This window comes from Theropithecus gelada, chromosome 19 (genome assembly GCF_003255815.1).
Source record: "Theropithecus gelada isolate Dixy chromosome 19, Tgel_1.0, whole genome shotgun sequence".
NCBI classification, from domain to species: Eukaryota; Metazoa; Chordata; class Mammalia; order Primates; family Cercopithecidae; genus Theropithecus; species Theropithecus gelada.
The window spans coordinates 41,202,083-41,218,291 of NC_037687.1; the positions used below are offsets into that span (position 1 = coordinate 41,202,083).

Genomic DNA, 16,209 nt, shown 5'->3' on the forward strand with positions numbered 1-16,209 from the left:
CGTGACTTTCCGTCTGCGGGGGGCGGGGGTGGATTTTTGGGGAAAAGGGACGCGGAGCCCGAACACCGCGGCTCCAAGGTCTTCCCGCTCCTTTCTTGCCTGATTTCCTCCATTCCCCCGCGGGGCGACCCTCGGTCTCCTACCGTGTCCCCGCTCCCGCGCCCCCTGCCCCCAATTTTTCTTCCTCCCACGGGGCTGAAAAAAGGTCGTGGTCCCTTTAAGGCCCGCCCCTCCCTCTCCCAAAACTTCCCAGTGTCTGCTCTTTTCGATCCGGGACGGCCGGTCAGGCTCGCCGCCGAGCTGGTAGGGGCTGGGGGCGAGGGGTGCGGGAGGGTGACCGGGGCACTGGCGGGCGGCGCCGCGCGCGACCAGGGGCCGGGGTCCGAGCAGCGGGGTGGGGGCGGGGCGGCGGCCGGGAGCGCTGGGGGTGCGGGTCACCAGGCCGGCCGGGCGGCCTGGAACGTGCGGCGCAGGGGACACCGTACCGCCGCGCTCCGGCCGTGCGCGCCGGCGCGAGGGGCGTCCGGGCCGGGCGCGGGGGCGGGGAAGGGAGGGGCCCCCTCTCTCCCCCTCCCCCCACCGCATTCCTCTGACGTCGGGACCGAGCGACCCCGCCCTTCGTCGCGACCGGCCCCGCCTCCTCCCGTCACGTGGGTCACGTGCTTCAGACGCTGCCCCGCCTCCGTCTCTGTTCAGTCAGCGTGTTCGGATCTTCCCAGCGTCCGGGAGAGCTGACCGAGGTCCCCAGCAGGGCCCCCTCCCCCAACTTTATTTTCCCTCACCGGCAGAGCCACCACGCCTGTCCCCCTCTTGTATTGCCATAGACCCCATTTTTTCTGAGATTGGGTCTCGCTCCGTCGCCCAGGCTGGAGTGCAGGAGCGCGATCACGGCTCACTGCAACCTCGAACCCCGGGGCTCAAGCGAGCCTCCCGCCTCGGCCTCCCCAAGTGTTGGGATTACAGGTGTGAGCCACCACACAGGGCCTCCATTTCAAACTTAGTTTCCACCCGGACCTCAACTCGAAAGCCCCCATCAGCCAGGCGGAAAGGTCCTGGAGCACTTTTGAGGCGCCCCCCGCATTTCTCACGACGCGGAGCTTCGCTATTTTTTTCCCCCTTTGGCGACATCGTCACTTGCCAATAGCTTCGATAAGGTGTTCCCCCCGCCAACCCGGCGCGGGCAGCCCCATAATGTTATGTTCCGTAGGACAGGATCCCAGGTTAATCCCCGTTTGACCCCTCCGCCTGCGCGTGATAACTGGGGCGCTTGTCTCCCCCACCCCCAGGCTTCGCCAGTTGGGTTTAGTTGGAGTCGAGATACCCTCCGACATTCTCTCGGGGCAGTGCGGGTGGTCTTACCCCGCCCTTGAGGAAGAAAGGTCTGACGCAAGCACAGATCACAAGAACGCCTCCCCTGTGCAGGGGGCTTGCACTGGGCGCTTGGTAGGTGGCCACCCTCTCCAAGGTCGGGGCCAGGGCCTCGTGTGGTGCTCAGAGGGGTCGAGCTGTCAGGTAAAAATCACTGGCCCGAGTTACGGCTGGGGGTCTGGGATGGCAGGGGCCTGTGAATTTAGATCGCACAGACTAGATGACTTGGCCCTTAGCTCCTGCAGGAGGGGTAGTGGAGGGACTATCCCAGGTGGAAGGGACTGCACGGGCACAGATCGAGAGTGCTCGGAAGAGCCTTCTCCCAAGGGAAACCGAAAGGCGTTGCGGCTGAATTTAGAACTGGATAGGGTCCGAAGACAGTCGGCAGCAGCGAGTGGTTTTATACTGAGGAAAAGGCTCAGATTTGGGATTTTAAGAATTCTTCCTAGAGGTAGAGAGGAACGGGGTATAGTGATGGCGACAGAGATACCCTGGGAGTTCCTGTCAATCTTGGTCTAGCCTTCCGGCGCACACACAGTGGCCGCTCCGTAAATACTCCGAGTATTCCAGGCCGTCACTCTCTAGAGGGGTGGCCCCGCCTCTGGGCGGTGCCTGAAAGCATATTTGCGCATGCCTTCTCGCCTTCGCTGGTTTCGTAGACCGCACCAAAGAGCGCCTACCCTGGGGTGGGGCTCCCCATTTTATCCAATCAGAGCGTATCAGTAGTCCTACCATCTGGTGAGAGGGTGCGCTCCACTCTCCATTGACCAATCAATGGAGACGCAGAAGAATGGGCATCTGTAGTAACCACTGGAGAGAGACCAAAAAAGGGCGGGGCTTCCTTGTCTCCTTGCGAGGTGGCGCGGGAAGGTAGTCTTTGTGACTGGGTACTGACGGATTAGCGAAGAGACCAATGAAAGTGGGAGGGAGGCGGGGATTCTTGGGAGGTTTAGAGCGCCGCTCCTATCAGGTGCTTTTAGGGAGGCCAGCCGCGCCAGAAATCCGACCTATGAAATTGGATTTTATTTTAAGGCGGCGGGGTCGACGGAATGACTGGCAGAAAGCGATCACCTATGAAGAGTGTCTCAGACAAACAAGGGCGGGCCCTCCTGCAGAACGGCGTGGGCAATGTCCAATAAGCGCGCAAGGCGTGTGGAGGCCTACCCTCCCCCCGCGGCGGGACCAGTGGCTCCCCCTATCGGGTGGGGGCGGCGGGTGACGGGCGTGTCCCTCCCCCAATGAGAGGCGGGGGGAGGCGGGTTCTGCGCCGCCATGTCGCGGAGGCTGCTGCCCCGGGCGGAGAAGCGGCGTCGGCGGCTGGAGCAGAGGCAGCAGCCGGACGAGCAGCGGAGGCGGTCGGGAGCGATGGTGAAGATGGCGGCGGCGGGCGGCGGAGGCGGCGGTGGCCGCTACTACGGCGGCGGCAGTGAGGGCGGCCGGGCCCCTAAGCGGCTCAAGACTGACAACGCCGGCGACCAGCACGGAGGCGGCGGCGGTGGCGGTGGAGGAGCCGGGGCGGCGGGCGGCGGCGGCGGCGGGGTGAGGCCAGGGCCCTAGGAGCCGGGAAGGCCGGAAAGTGCGGGACAATTTCCCACCTTGAGGGCATTTTATTTTTTGAGGGGGCTTCTGCGCACGCGCTCAGGCCATCGCGCCGTTGACGGTGTGGGGGAGGGGCGGCCGTTGGGCAAACGGCGGGGTTTGCGCGAGGACAGGCGCCTGCGCGTGCGCGCGGTCTGGAGCTGGGTAGGGGGGGCGCGGAGGAAGTAGCTCGTGAGGCGGGCGGCCCAGGGCGCAGGCGCCGCGGGCTGGCGTGTGGGGGCCGGGCACGAGGCCCGGCCGGTTTTTTTCCCCTTTATCATTTTCTTCGCTGGCCCCATGCGCAGGCGCAGTTCTCCCGCCCGGCCTCGTGGGCGGTTGGGGGAGCGCCTCGTGAGCGGGAACGGGTGGGCGGCGGCCTTGTCCTCTGGAGTGGGGAATTGCGTCCGATGGCAGCTTAATCTCTGAGGCCCAGCCTTGTTTCTATACAGCAATGGATGTGTTTAGTTTAAATATTAGAACAGAGTATCTCCGTTATTTTTGTAGACGTTGAAAATGGGAAGAGGATTTGTTAAATGCACTTTCAGCCTTTTAGGAGTTGAGCGAAGCTTTGAAACTATCACAAGTTCCGGGGATTCATTGGGTACCGAGGATTTGATAAACGAAACTCTTCCCTGGCCGTGCTGGAATTTCCATCCCTTGTAATCACTCCCTCCGAAAACACTAGTCGTTGCTTTTGGAGTGGGGCCCAGTCCCCACTCCTTCCAAGATCTTGAAGTCTTCCAGTGCAGCCCATTTGCAGGGTTTTCTGGGATTTAGGGGTTATGAGTTGCTAGCGTTTTAATCTTCGTCAGGCATTGTCCCACACGTTTTAAAGACATCTTAATTGAAAGTCCTTAACGCTCCTCCGTGAGGTTGGGAGAGATACTGGGATTCCCGATTTACAGAGGAGGAAATTGGCCGAGAGAGAGATGAGGTGAATTACTGTAGGTGGCACAGCTAGTGAGGGGGAGGGCTGGAGTTAGAACTCCCATTTGTGGGAGCTGCTAACCTGGCGGGAGTGCCTCCCCCTGTGGTTCGGGTGGTTCATTCCTGAAATAGAATCCAATTCTACCTCCATTCCACGCTCTTCTGCCCAGTGATTCTCAGACAGGGGGCTGGTCCCAGAGCCCAGGAGAGGTGAAAGAGAGTTAATTTTTCCTCCTGATGACCAGAGGCTTTTGTCTGTGGAGGGGTGTAAGATACTTCTAGGAAGGAGCAGTCTTGGTTCTTAATGGTATGGATTGGAGTTTCTGGTCTTTCTAAAAGACCTTCCGTCTGGGTGTGGGGGCTCATGCCTGTAATCCCATTACTTGGGGGGCTGAGGCAGGCAGATCACCTGAGGTCAGGAATTCAAGAACAGCCTGGCCAACATGGCAAAACACCATCTCTACTAAAAATTCAAAAAAATTAGCCGAGTGTGGTGGCGGGGGCCTGTAATTCCAGCTACTTGGGAGGCTGAGGCAGGAGAATCGCTTGAACCTGGGAGGTGGAGGTTGCAGTAGACCAAGATCACGCCATAGCACTCCATCCTGGGTGACAGAGTGAGACTCCATCTCAAAAAATAAATAAGAGACCTTTCTTGTCCTATTTTTCCTTGGTCTGACCTAGGCAGTAATTTCCAAAGCAGATTTTGGTGGGAGGGTGATTCAAGACTAGAAGGGGTCAAGACTGGCCTGGCTGCCCCAGTTTCTGGGGCACTTGTTGTTTTTTGCCCTGACTGAACCTAGGTGTGAGTGGTGGCGAACAGGTGTACTTAGCTAGGTGATGGTGGCTGAGCCAGTGAAAGGGCAAGGAATTTGAGGCATATGTAAAGGGGATGTCCTCATTCAAACTGTAGCAGATAGCCGTTAGAGCCCTTTCTCCCAGTGTGTCTCCTTTTCCAGCTACTCTTTTCCCATGTTTCCTTGGTCAAGTGGACCAGTGGGAAGAGAGGGGGGTCCCTGGAAGAACGTAATATTTGGAACTTGTGTGGTCCTCTCTCCATCTGCCTTCCTCAGAAGCTACAGCAAGAGCCAGAGGGCAAGTGACCACCCACTCAGGACCACTGTTCTGCTGACCCAGAATCCTTTTGGGCTGATTGACTTCAGTGCTGCCCTTCGTCTGTTCTGTGCATCCTTCCTGGATGACATCCAACTGTCTTATCTGACTGGGTCTTCAACAGCACAAAGGCCAGTGGGCCATCATCTTGTACAGCAAGAAAAGAATTCTTGTTTTTGCTTCCTTTCTCAGGAGAACTACGATGACCCGCACAAAACCCCTGCCTCCCCAGTTGTCCACATCAGGGGCCTGATTGACGGTGTGGTGGAAGCTGACCTTGTGGAGGCCTTGCAGGAGTTTGGACCCATCAGGTACTGGGCTTGGAGGCCAGGAGTTGGGCTTCCAGAGTTGACTTCTTGGTGCCCTTGTGTGTCCACGATTTCTGGTTGGAAGTAGTGATTTCGTTGCCATACTGGTCTAGGTTCTGTGGCCCCTCTGCTTTTGGGTTGGCCATTGTACTTTTTGTCAGATTACAGCAAGTTCCATGATCCTTTTTCCTTCCTTCCTTTTTCCTTTGCCTTGTAGTTTCTCGTCAGTGTTCTCTTTTTTTAAGACAGAGTAAGGTCTCGCTCTATGGCCCAGGCTGGAGTGTAGTGGCGCAGTCTTACCCAGGTTCAGGCAATCCTTTTGCCTCAGCCTTCTGAGTAGCTGGGACTACAGGCATGCACCACCATGCCTGGCTAATTTTTATATTTTTTTGTAGAGGCAAGGCTTTGCCATGTTGGCCAGGCTGGTCTCAAACTCCTGGGCCCAAGCAATCTGCCCACCTAGCCATCCCAAGTTTTAAGGTTAGTGGCATGAGCCACTGCTCCTGGCCAGTGTTCTTTCATTCAGCAAGTAGTTACTGAATATTTGGTGCATGCTATATACTGCAGATACAGTAGTGGGCTGTATCTGGATTCCTTCTCTTAGAAAGTTGCTCTCCTAGAGTGATTTACACTGTGAGAGCGTAAGCTCAAGAAGCCATCCTATGGGCGGCATCTGTTATTGTGGTGAGGAGAGGTCAGGAAGGCTTCCCAGAGGAGGTCTAGCTCAGCTAGACCTCTTTGGCCTTTGGTACTACTTGTGTCATGGGGTGTTCAGGTTGGGGAACCATAACCATGATAGGGCCGCAGAGGAGTCCAGAGGCTGTGGAGGAGTCAGTTCTCAAAAAATCAAATGGTACCCTCCTCCTGTCTCCATTTTCCTGAGAGGATTGAAACCTGTGTTCTCTTTGCCAGCTATGTGGTGGTAATGCCTAAAAAGAGACAAGCACTGGTGGAGTTTGAAGATGTGTTGGGGGCTTGCAACGCAGTGAACTACGCAGCCGACAACCAAATATACATTGCCGGTCACCCAGCTTTTGTCAACTACTCTACCAGCCAGAAGATCTCCCGCCCCGGGGACTCAGATGACTCCCGGAGCGTGAACAGTGTGCTTCTCTTTACCATCCTGAACCCCATTTATTCGATCACCACGGTGCGTGCCAGCAGGCATTTCTTGTGAGGTCTCCCTTCTTCCTTTTCTCCCCTCATTCCCTCCCCTAAGCCAGACTGACCTGGCAGTGCCTCTTCATCTTGCCTGTGTTTACTTTTGCAGGATGTTCTTTACACTATCTGTAATCCTTGTGGCCCTGTCCAGAGAATTGTCATTTTCAGGAAGAATGGAGTTCAGGCGATGGTGGAATATCCTTTGCTGGAAAATAGGTGTTCCTTAGGGTAGGGACTCTTGCAGGGCTTGACAGTGGTCATTCTTTGAGCCAGCACGTGTCTACTGACCATGGGAGTGGCTGCCATGTACCAGATGCCTTCACAGAGCCCAGTGACTGAGTGGGGAGGCTGTTAAAGAATGAGGCATATTGTGTGGATGTGCAGATCTTAGGGGAGAGAGCATGTATTAGGAGATACAAAGGAATTTATTTTTGTTTTCTTTTTATTATTTATTTATATTTTGAGATGGAGTTTAGCCCTTGTTGCCTGGGCTGGAGTGCAGTGGCGCGATACTGGCTCACTGCAACTTCTGCCTCCTAGGTTCAAGCAGTTCTCCTGCCTCAACCTCCCTAGTAGGATTATAGGCCCCCACCACCATGCCCAGCTAGTTTTTTGTATTTTTAGTAGAGATGTGGTTTCACGTTGGCCAGGCTGGTTTCGAACTGACCTCAGGCAATCCACCCACCTCATCCTCCCAAAGTGGTGGGATTACAGGCGTGAGCCACCGCGCCAGGCTAGGAATTTATTTTTAAAGATGTTTATTCTAAGCCAAATACGAGTGACCAAGATCTGGGGAACATAGTCTCAAGAGGTCGTGAGAAAATGTACCCTTGGGAAAAGGAATTTATTTAAAAGGGGATGTGGGGCCGGGTGTAGTGGCTCATACTTGCAATCCCAGCACTTTCAGAAGCTGAGGCGGGCGGATCACCTGAGGTCAGGAGTTTGAGACCAGCCTGGCCAACATGGTGAAACCCTGTCTTTAATAATACAAAAATTAATCAGGCATGGTGGTGAATGCATGTAATCCCAGCTACTCTGGAGGCCGAGGCAAGAGAATCGCTTGGGCCTGGAAGGCGGAGATTGCAGTGAGCCGAGAGTGTGCCACTGCACTCCATCCTGGGCAACACAGCGAGACTCCATATCCAAAAATAAAAAAAGGCGCAGCGTGTGTGAAGGTTTCTGAGGAGGTGATGTCCTATTTCTATGAGCAAATAGGAGCTGATACTCAAGGTGAAGGAAACAGCCTCTGCAAAGGTTGTAAAGTCAGAAGGAGCTTGTGTTGGATGGAGAAACTGAAAGATCTGAGGATCGCAGAGTAGCTGGCAAGCAGACGGGTTTGGAAGTTTTTAGGGCATCCTAGACAGCGATATGATGCTTGGGGCAGAGGCAGGAAAAAGCCACTGCTGGACTTTCAGGGCAGAACTGTAGTTGGGTGGTTGTTTCAGATTTAGTTGAAGGGCCAGAGGGCTGAGATGGAGAAGGTGGTGTGGCAGAAGAGGTTGCTAGTAGCCATGGGTAGGGGTGCAGATTATGAGAGAACTCTGGCCAGTAACTGCTCACCCAGGGCAGCATTGAGTCCATCAACACCATTTTGGTCTCTCAACCTGAGGCTAGTGACTGGGCAGTGAGCTAATCCCAAAGCCTCCACCTGTACCACAGTCTTAGGATACCACCTTGTTCTTACCCCTCTCTGGGGTAACTTGAAGTCCTTCTCCAAGATCTCCTGTGATGCGACTTTCCTTAACTTGACTCACATTTGACTCTGTTCAAAGTGCCCAGCGGGCCAAAGCCTCTCTCAATGGGGCTGATATCTATTCTGGCTGTTGCACTCTGAAGATCGAATATGCAAAGGTACGTCTGGGAGGTGACTGACTGCCCCTCGTCAGTTTCCAAGTGAGCTGGGGCATGGCTGACCTCAAGCCTTGTCTTGTCCTTGCAGCCTACACGCTTGAATGTGTTCAAGAATGATCAGGATACTTGGGACTACACAAACCCCAATCTCAGTGGACAAGGTAATCTTGATGGCCACTTTGTTCTAAACATACCTGCCTTGCCTTCACTCGACTAGTGCACTTCATAGGCCTGGGCTCAGGGTTATGTAATGCCATTGGGCTCCCCATGGACATGGGAGGGCCTTGGGGTCAGCTCTTGGACATCCTAGTGGGATAGGGGGCGTGAGAGGCCTCCTTGGGTCTTCACTGCTGCTTGGGGCCTTCCGGTGCTGCCCAGGATACAGAGGCAAGGCAGAAGCCTGGACGGGTGGGGAGCAGGGCCTCACTGAGGATGAGGCATGGGGGTGGCCTTAGAAATCAGCAGTGGCTCCTTTGAGAGTCTGGTTAGGGTCACTGACTCCATTCTTGCTGGGCCAGGAATTGTCCTCTTGTTCTGCGTTGTTGAGAGGGTCTGATTTGGGGGAGTGGCAGTGTGGGGGGCAATGAGATCTCCCGGGCTCTTGCAGCGAGCCTTTGAGCAAGCTGACCCTGTGGAGGTGAGACACTCTGGATTGGACCAGGGCGGACATGCCTCACATCATTTGTAGAGGGGACGCAACATCTCTGCAGGTGGCCCAAATGGACAACCCCCTTCCTAGTGTCTGTCAAGAATGGTTTGCCTTTGGTAGCAGGGAGAGGTGGAGGATTGCCTGTGAGAAACAGCGGCAGCCCCCCAACAAGACCATCCATCTCTGTGTCTGTCTTGGTCTGATACGTCGGACCAGGCCATGGGCTGAGGGAGGAGGCTCGATGCTGACATCGCACAGGCCCTGAGAGGCCAAAGCCCCCCATTCATAGGCAGGCCTGTCTTGCTCGCCCTTGCATCTGGGAAGCAGTGGGCAGGGTGGGCTAGACTCTCCCCAGGATCCTCACAGTGGGCCCTGTGGGCCTGGCTGCTCCCTCCAAAGGTCAGAGGCAAATTGGTGACCAAGTGAATGTACCAGAGCGGGCAATGGCATTACATGACTGCTAACAGAAACATGGCAACAACCATTTCTTCTCCAAGGAACATAAATAGAAGATGTGCAGACCGGCAGGGGCTAGTGGCAGGGGGCTGGCTGTGCATTGGTTTTGATGCCTCTCAGCTTTGGCAGCCCCAAGGCTGGGGCCCAAAAAAAAACGAGGGCTGATGAGGTGACCTGGAGTGAGGGCGGTGCTTCGCCACCCCTCAGGAACCATACTTCAGCGGCTCTGCCTCTGCACATTGCTCACCAACACACAGGGTAGAAAACCACTAGCTCTTCCTGGAGAGAACAGAACATGCAGCCTCCACCACGTCCCCAGAAACAGCTGCAGACTTGAGCTCACTACATCAAGAACACCACACCGCGCTCCAAGGAACAGCTACAAGCACAGAGACAGAGGCATACAGAGACAAAGAGAGAAAGAGACGCAACATGGCAGCAGACACTGCTTTTTTTATTAAACATTAAAAAAGTCAAAATCCAAGCAAACTTGAACCCGAGAATGTACACAGAAGTAGGAAACACAGAGAACAGAGCTGTCCCAGCCAGCCAGCGAGCGGTGCTCTTTTCGGAGAACGTTTCATAGACGGAAGTAGATTCCATGGGCCTCCAAGACAATAGGATCCTCTCTCCATTCCTCGCCATATGGGTTTTGTTTTTTAAGTCCTTTGGTTTGGGGAGGGCCTTCTTTTTTTTCTGTTTTGATATTTTTATTTTTTCTGCAGTCACCGGCTGCCAACATAATCTGCACCAACTGGAGATCAGAAACAAAAAAATTTAACCACAACAAAAAAAATCAAAAAAAAAAAAAACAAAACAGACCTAAAACCAGACAGCCAAACAGCTCAGAGGCACACAGTTACCTGCTGCCGGGTAACCAGGTGCGCTCCCAAGGCCAAAAGCGCGAGCGTAGTGGGGCCACTGGCACACCTCATACCAGGAGACACGCACACGGAGCGCTACACAGCCAGAAGCACCGCACCACCGCACTGCAGCACATAATGTGAGGAGGTGACAACACGGAGGGACACTACCCACTTCATACACCTTTATTTCCACTTTTCTGATATCTTCTGAGGACAGAACATCTGTGAGCCATTTTTGATTTAATCAAAATACTGACTTTTAAAACAATTCTTTAAAAAAATTGTAGCGGATGTGTACCGTGACTTGTATTTATGACTGTAAAACCATGTGATGCAGGGTCGCAGTGTATGTTTGATGGGACGCCATCTTTCAGAACTGTGCTAACTCACTGTTGAAGCGTCCAATGGTAAGAGAAAATACAGATTTGTTTTTTGTGACAAATGGACATTGTACTCTGTACTTCTGCTGTAAGTAGTCCTTTTCCATCTTTGTAATGACTGGTAACAAAACCCAGGCCGGGTGGCAGGAAAGGGCAGTGGTTTCGAGCCCTGGGTTTTGGAGTCAGCCTGACCTGGGTTCAAATCTGGTTCAGTCACTGACTTGCTTTGTGACTTTGGGCCAAGCGTCTTTTAACTGCTCAGTTAAAAGTTAATGACTCAGTCTTCTTATCTGTAAAATGGGGCTGAAATATCAGAACCTACCTCATAGGGTTGTTGTGAGGAATTTGAGAAGCTGTGATGTCTGTAAAGCGCTTAGCCCAGTGCCTGCCACTTAAGCGCTAAGTTAACGGCAGTGATTACAAACTGCTGGAGTCGGGTGGATCTGCGCCATTGTTGGGTGTGGGAATGTCGATACCTTGTACATGATTGCTTCTTTGAACTGATTTTGCCATTGCCCTGCTTGTCAGCTCCTACAGTCAGTCCCTCTTGGGCTGGCGGGACTGGAAGGGAGGGGGGACTGGGATTAAGAAAGAAGGGATCTACAGAGACAGTCTGGAGCTCCTAAAACCTTGGGGGCTTTGGGGGGCAAGCTTGCTTGCTTCCCTCCTGGGTTATTTTCCTGTTTTTAATCTACTCTCCCTTTATTGGGAGTCAGTTTAGAAAGCTGCTTTTGGTTCTCCATAATATATCACCTTCTGTAGCAGCTGCAGGTTCCCCAGAGGGCCTGGGAGCTAGGCTTTCTCCCAGGGTCAGGGCAGGTGAGAGCACAGAACCTGGCCTTGTCCTTCACAGAACAAGACCAACCCTTTGGTGTGAGCGGGGGAAGGAGTGGGCACCAGCTTTGAGGCTCGGGCTTCATGCCCGCCATAGGTCAGATCACAAAAGGAGGCCCCGCAGCCCTTGAGGAAGGGGGGGCTTGCAGTTTGCAGGAGCTGGGGGACTCTCATCAGCCTGTGCAGTCAGGAGGGAGGGAGAGAGGCCAATTTCTGAGTGAGACTCCTAACTGTTTTCTCTGTCCACAGGTGACCCTGGCAGCAACCCCAACAAACGCCAGAGGCAGCCCCCTCTCCTGGGAGATCACCCCGCAGAATATGGTGAGGGCAGGGGGTTCCCCTCCGTGGACTCCCGTGGCTCATGTGCCCCTGCCCGCCGCCCGCCGTGCAAATTCTCACCCGTCCTCCCTCTCTTTCCTTCCCACCCCCCAGGAGGGCCCCACGGTGGGTACCACAGCCATTACCATGATGAGGGCTACGGGCCCCCCCCACCTCACTACGAAGGGAGAAGGATGGGTCCACCAGTGGGGGGTCACCGTCGGGGCCCAAGTCGCTACGGCCCCCAGTATGGGCACCCCCCACCCCCTCCCCCACCACCCGAGTATGGCCCTCACGCCGACAGCCCTGTGCTCATGGTCTATGGCTTGGATCAATCTAAGATGAACTGTGATCGAGTCTTCAATGTCTTCTGCTTGTATGGCAATGTGGAGAAGGTGAGCTGCTGCCAGGCCCGCTGGGTTCCTCACTGAGCCTTGTATCTTGCCAGTCAGCACAGGGGGAAGAACCAGGGGGAGCCTGGCGTGGCGCCGGGCGGGCAGGCCCGGAGTGAGTGACTTAGTGAGCCCAGGCAGCCTGCTTGCAGTTGGGCTTTGTTTGGTCCTCACTGCATGTGGGTGTTTTGTTTTTGAATTACGAATGTTTAAAAAAAATGTCTTTATCACATAAAAGTACTAATACTAGTACATCAGTATAGATTTATAAAACATAAAAATGAACCCATCATAGTGAAACACTATCGTTTAAGGATTTCCTCCTGAAAACTTGAAGACCTGGCAACACTAGGCCTTCTGCCTTCCCATGGGATAGTTGACTGCGGCTGGTGGTGGCTAAGTGTCTACCTGAAACCATGTGACGTTTTCCTTATATTAAACCAATCTGGGTCTTGGGAGCCTTTGTGTAGCTCCTGACTTGGCCCGTTACTTAGAGTAGTTCATAACACAGGTGAAGTGTTGTTAGTTACCAGGTACTGTTAAAGGTGCTTTACATGTAGTGACCTGTGTAATTTCTCACATTAGTCTTTAATGAGATGGACGCGGGAAGTGGAGGACGGGGGCCTCAAATAACCCACCCGGGTTCACATAGCCTTTAAGTGAAGTGGGACTCAGAGTCAGACCGCCTGGCTCCAGAGCTGGCACTGCTCCATTGTAACCTACCTGAAGGAGTATTTGACCTTGTGACCGTAGACACAGCCATCCATAGATCACAACGTGTGTGTAACAGGCAGAATGGTGAAAATGGCTGATGTGATTTCTCATTCCTGCACAGTTTTCTGTCGTGCTCCACTAAATGACTTAGTGTTGGGTTATGTCCCACAGTTAAAAACATGACCCAGGCTCTGCTACTCACCTTGAGCTGAGTACTTGGTATGGGCCAGGCACATTTTTCTAGTGGTCCTGATTCACTGTGAGGACATGGGAGCCCAGAGCTAGAGCAGAGTTATTATTACTAACTTGGGAGGGGCAGGAGAGGGGATCCTGGCAGCTGGACGGAGGTGCTGACGGCAGCTACTCTTCCCAAGGTGAAATTCATGAAAAGCAAGCCAGGGGCCGCCATGGTGGAGATGGCTGATGGCTACGCTGTGGACCGGGCCATTACCCACCTCAACAACAACTTTATGTTTGGGCAGAAGCTGAATGTCTGGTAGGTGCTCAGGCTAGGGAGGGTGGCAGAGGTACAGGGGAAAAGGAGGGGAACGGGGCCCAGCAGAGGAGCACGGTGAGGCCAAGGTGTTTACTCACACAGAAATGGGGTGTGGCAGGTGTGTTCCCAGATGTTTCTCTGACACCACAGGAGAAAGTGGGTCAGCCTTGCCTCAGCTGTAGAGCAATGCCCCAAGGCACACAGGGCAAGCTGAGCCTCTGGAGGCCACAGGGGAAAGCTTGGGGGACAACTGTGGGTATGACAAAGGCTCCCCTTTCTTCCCTCTTGCAGTGTCTCCAAGCAGCCAGCCATCATGCCCGGTCAGTCATACGGGTTGGAAGACGGGTCTTGCAGTTACAAAGACTTCAGTGAGTCCCGGAACAATCGGTTCTCCACCCCAGAGCAGGCAGCCAAGAACCGCATCCAGCACCCTAGCAATGTGCTGCACTTCTTCAACGCCCCGCTGGAGGTGACCGAGGAGAACTTCTTTGAGGTTTGTGCTGTGGAACTACGCAGGCAGTCAGGTCCTCACCACGGCCGCCTGAGTAGGCCATTCATTTCAGTTTTTTCTGCAACTAGCTCCTATTTGCAGAGTTGTTGAACTCCTGTGCTGCCTGGCCCTGGGTTGAGTGCTAGGGACACAGCAGAGGCCAGGACAGATACAGATCCCTGCTCTGAAACTGGAAAGGGTGAGAATGGCACCAAGTTCCTAGCAATACCGTTTGCCGTGTTCCTTCCTTGCATTTTTGGCAAGCAGAGCAACTCCTCATTTGCTGGGAAAGCTGCTTCCTAGGCCCAGTGATGAGGGCCCAGTTTCACAAGAACCGCATTGGCAGAGCCTTGGGGTGCCATCACCCTGATACCATCAGAAGGTGGGGCCCTGTAAAGCTCAGTCAGGCAACTGAGGCAGCAGGAAGGGAGGAGGAACTCAAGTGGATCTGGCTGTGGTGTGAAATGTTGGCCTTGCGTTCAGCAAATAGCCCGGTGCGGATGACCAGATAGCTGTTGAGAATGGGAGATGAAAAAAAGAAAAAGCAGCCTTGCAGTCTCAGGCAATTTAATAATTAAAGAGCATTGTTGCTGGGATGCCTTTAGGGGGTGTGATAAAATCTATAAGCCTTTTCTCCTGAAAATTTCAAATACTGAGTCATGCAGGGCCTGGTCTGCTTGAATCCTGTGTGACGGCCCTTTTGTTCCAGAGTTCATTTACTACCTATTTCTTTTGCAGATCTGCGATGAGCTGGGAGTGAAGCGGCCATCTTCTGTGAAAGTATTCTCAGGCAAAAGTGAGTCGAGTGCACCCATATCCTTCCCCTAGTTACTTGGTGGTTGGTGGGCAGCTGCCTAGTTCCCATTGGGTCACTCTAAAACCATTGCTTTTCCCCTTTGCAATCAGGTGAGCGCAGCTCCTCTGGACTGCTGGAGTGGGAATCTAAGAGCGATGCCCTGGAGACGCTGGGCTTCCTGAACCATTACCAGATGAAAAACCCAAGTGAGTATCTGTGAGTCCTGCAGGCATCAACCTGGTGACCTAATGGGTTGGCTGGCTTCAGGCGAGGGATGTCTTTCCTGCCCTTAAGATAGGACCCCGGGGATCTTCTCACTGCTGGTGACATGGGCAGGTGGGACCTGCTCACCTGGAGAGCAGCCTGTGCTCCTCATGGGAGAGAGCCAGCCTGACTACCTGCTGCCACTCTGCCAGCTTGGGAGTTGCTCAGGCTTGTCCTCCAGGGAGGTGGCATTCTCTCTCTGCATCAGAGACTGGCTTAGGTAGGAAAGCCACTCTGTTACCTAGGAAAGAAGCAACACTATCCAGCAGGTAAAACTTGCCCACCCACTTGCTGGGAGAGGCCCACTGCCTTGGGCTGGCAAAGGAGATAGGAATGGACTTCTCTATGGGAATGAGGGAAGAGAAGGAGAAATGCCGTGCATAATTGATAATAATTGGCTCATCTTGAAGCCTTACGTTGGGCAGTCACTTCCTAGACCCCTGCAGTTGACCTGCAGAAAATGGGAGATGGGTGCAAAATTGAGGGGAACTGGGTTTGGGGAGCCTCCAAAGACGGGACCCAACCAAACTTCTCTCTCCTTTTCAGATGGTCCATACCCTTACACTCTGAAGTTGTGTTTCTCCACCGCTCAGCACGCCTCTTAATTAGGTGCCTAGGAAGAGTCCCATCTGAGCAGGAAGGCATTTCTCTTTCCTTTATGCCATTTTTTGTTTTTTGTTTTTGTTATTTGCAAAAGATCTTGTATTCCTTTTTTGGTTTTGTTTTGTTTTTTTAATGCTAGGTTCTTAGAGGCTTAACCTTAATTGAAACGCTGAAAGTCTGCAGGGGGAGGGAGAGGGGAACTGATATCTCCCAAGATTAACCTTCACTTTTAAAAAATTACTGTACATGTGATTTTTTTTTTTTTTCTTTTTCCTGTTCATTCATTTGTGCTGCCCATGTACTCTTGGCACACACATTTCAATAAAATTGTTTGGAAAATAAACACAGCACTTGCTGGCATTCCAGGATGTCTGCTTTCCTCCCTGTCTATCCTGAAGAGACACGAGCAGGCCTGGGCACAGTCGCAGGCCCTCTGGAGGCATACAGAGACCTGAGAGGAGTAGGGTGGGCTGCAGACTGAGAATGGTGCTAGCAATTGAGCCTTTGAGGAAAATCCAGCAGGCTTAGTGGCATTCTTAGTGGGCCCTGCCCAGGCAAGCTCTGTCGGGTGCAGTGGGTCATCACACCTATAATCACAGCACTTTGGGGAGGCCAAGGCGGGGCAGATAATTTGAGCTCAGGAGGTGA

At 53.6% G+C, this 16,209-nt stretch overlaps 1 protein-coding gene across 3 annotated transcripts; it reads left to right on the forward strand.

Annotated features, from left to right (window-relative positions):
* The first annotated feature begins 255 nt into the window (after nucleotides 1–255).
* Nucleotides 256–15,919, forward strand: HNRNPL (heterogeneous nuclear ribonucleoprotein L). Of its 3 annotated transcripts, none has more exons than XM_025367611.1 (13): nucleotides 256–303; nucleotides 5,176–5,294; nucleotides 6,204–6,441; nucleotides 6,562–6,647; nucleotides 8,207–8,303; nucleotides 8,392–8,464; nucleotides 11,738–11,809; nucleotides 11,921–12,201; nucleotides 13,287–13,408; nucleotides 13,700–13,901; nucleotides 14,637–14,694; nucleotides 14,805–14,900; nucleotides 15,505–15,911. In XM_025367611.1, the coding sequence occupies exons 3-13, from the start codon at nucleotides 6,217–6,219 to the stop codon at nucleotides 15,561–15,563; spliced, it is 1,371 nt and encodes a 456-aa protein (XP_025223396.1). In that variant the 5' UTR covers nucleotides 256–303; nucleotides 5,176–5,294; nucleotides 6,204–6,216; the 3' UTR covers nucleotides 15,564–15,911. The 3 variants fall into 3 exon arrangements, with proteins under 3 accessions (XP_025223396.1, XP_025223394.1, XP_025223395.1); XM_025367610.1 differs by lacking the exon at nucleotides 256–303 and adding an exon at nucleotides 2,636–2,907; XM_025367609.1 differs by lacking the exon at nucleotides 256–303 and adding an exon at nucleotides 2,275–2,907 and having other exon boundaries at nucleotides 11,738–12,201; nucleotides 15,505–15,919.
* The last annotated feature ends 290 nt before the right edge of the window (nucleotides 15,920–16,209 follow it).

Bases quoted from the DNA above. Each gene is read 5' to 3' on its own strand.
- HNRNPL (XM_025367609.1), top strand. From the start codon at position 2,641: ATGTCGCGGAGGCTGCTGCCCCGGGCGGAGAAGCGGCGTCGGCGGCTG. The intron at 6,648-8,206 runs ATATCCTTTGCT...AACTTGACTCAC, and splicing joins GGAGTTCAGGCGATGGTGGA to ATTTGACTCTGTTCAAAGTG. The intron at 12,202-13,286 runs GTGAGCTGCTGC...ACTCTTCCCAAG, and splicing joins TGTATGGCAATGTGGAGAAG to GTGAAATTCATGAAAAGCAA.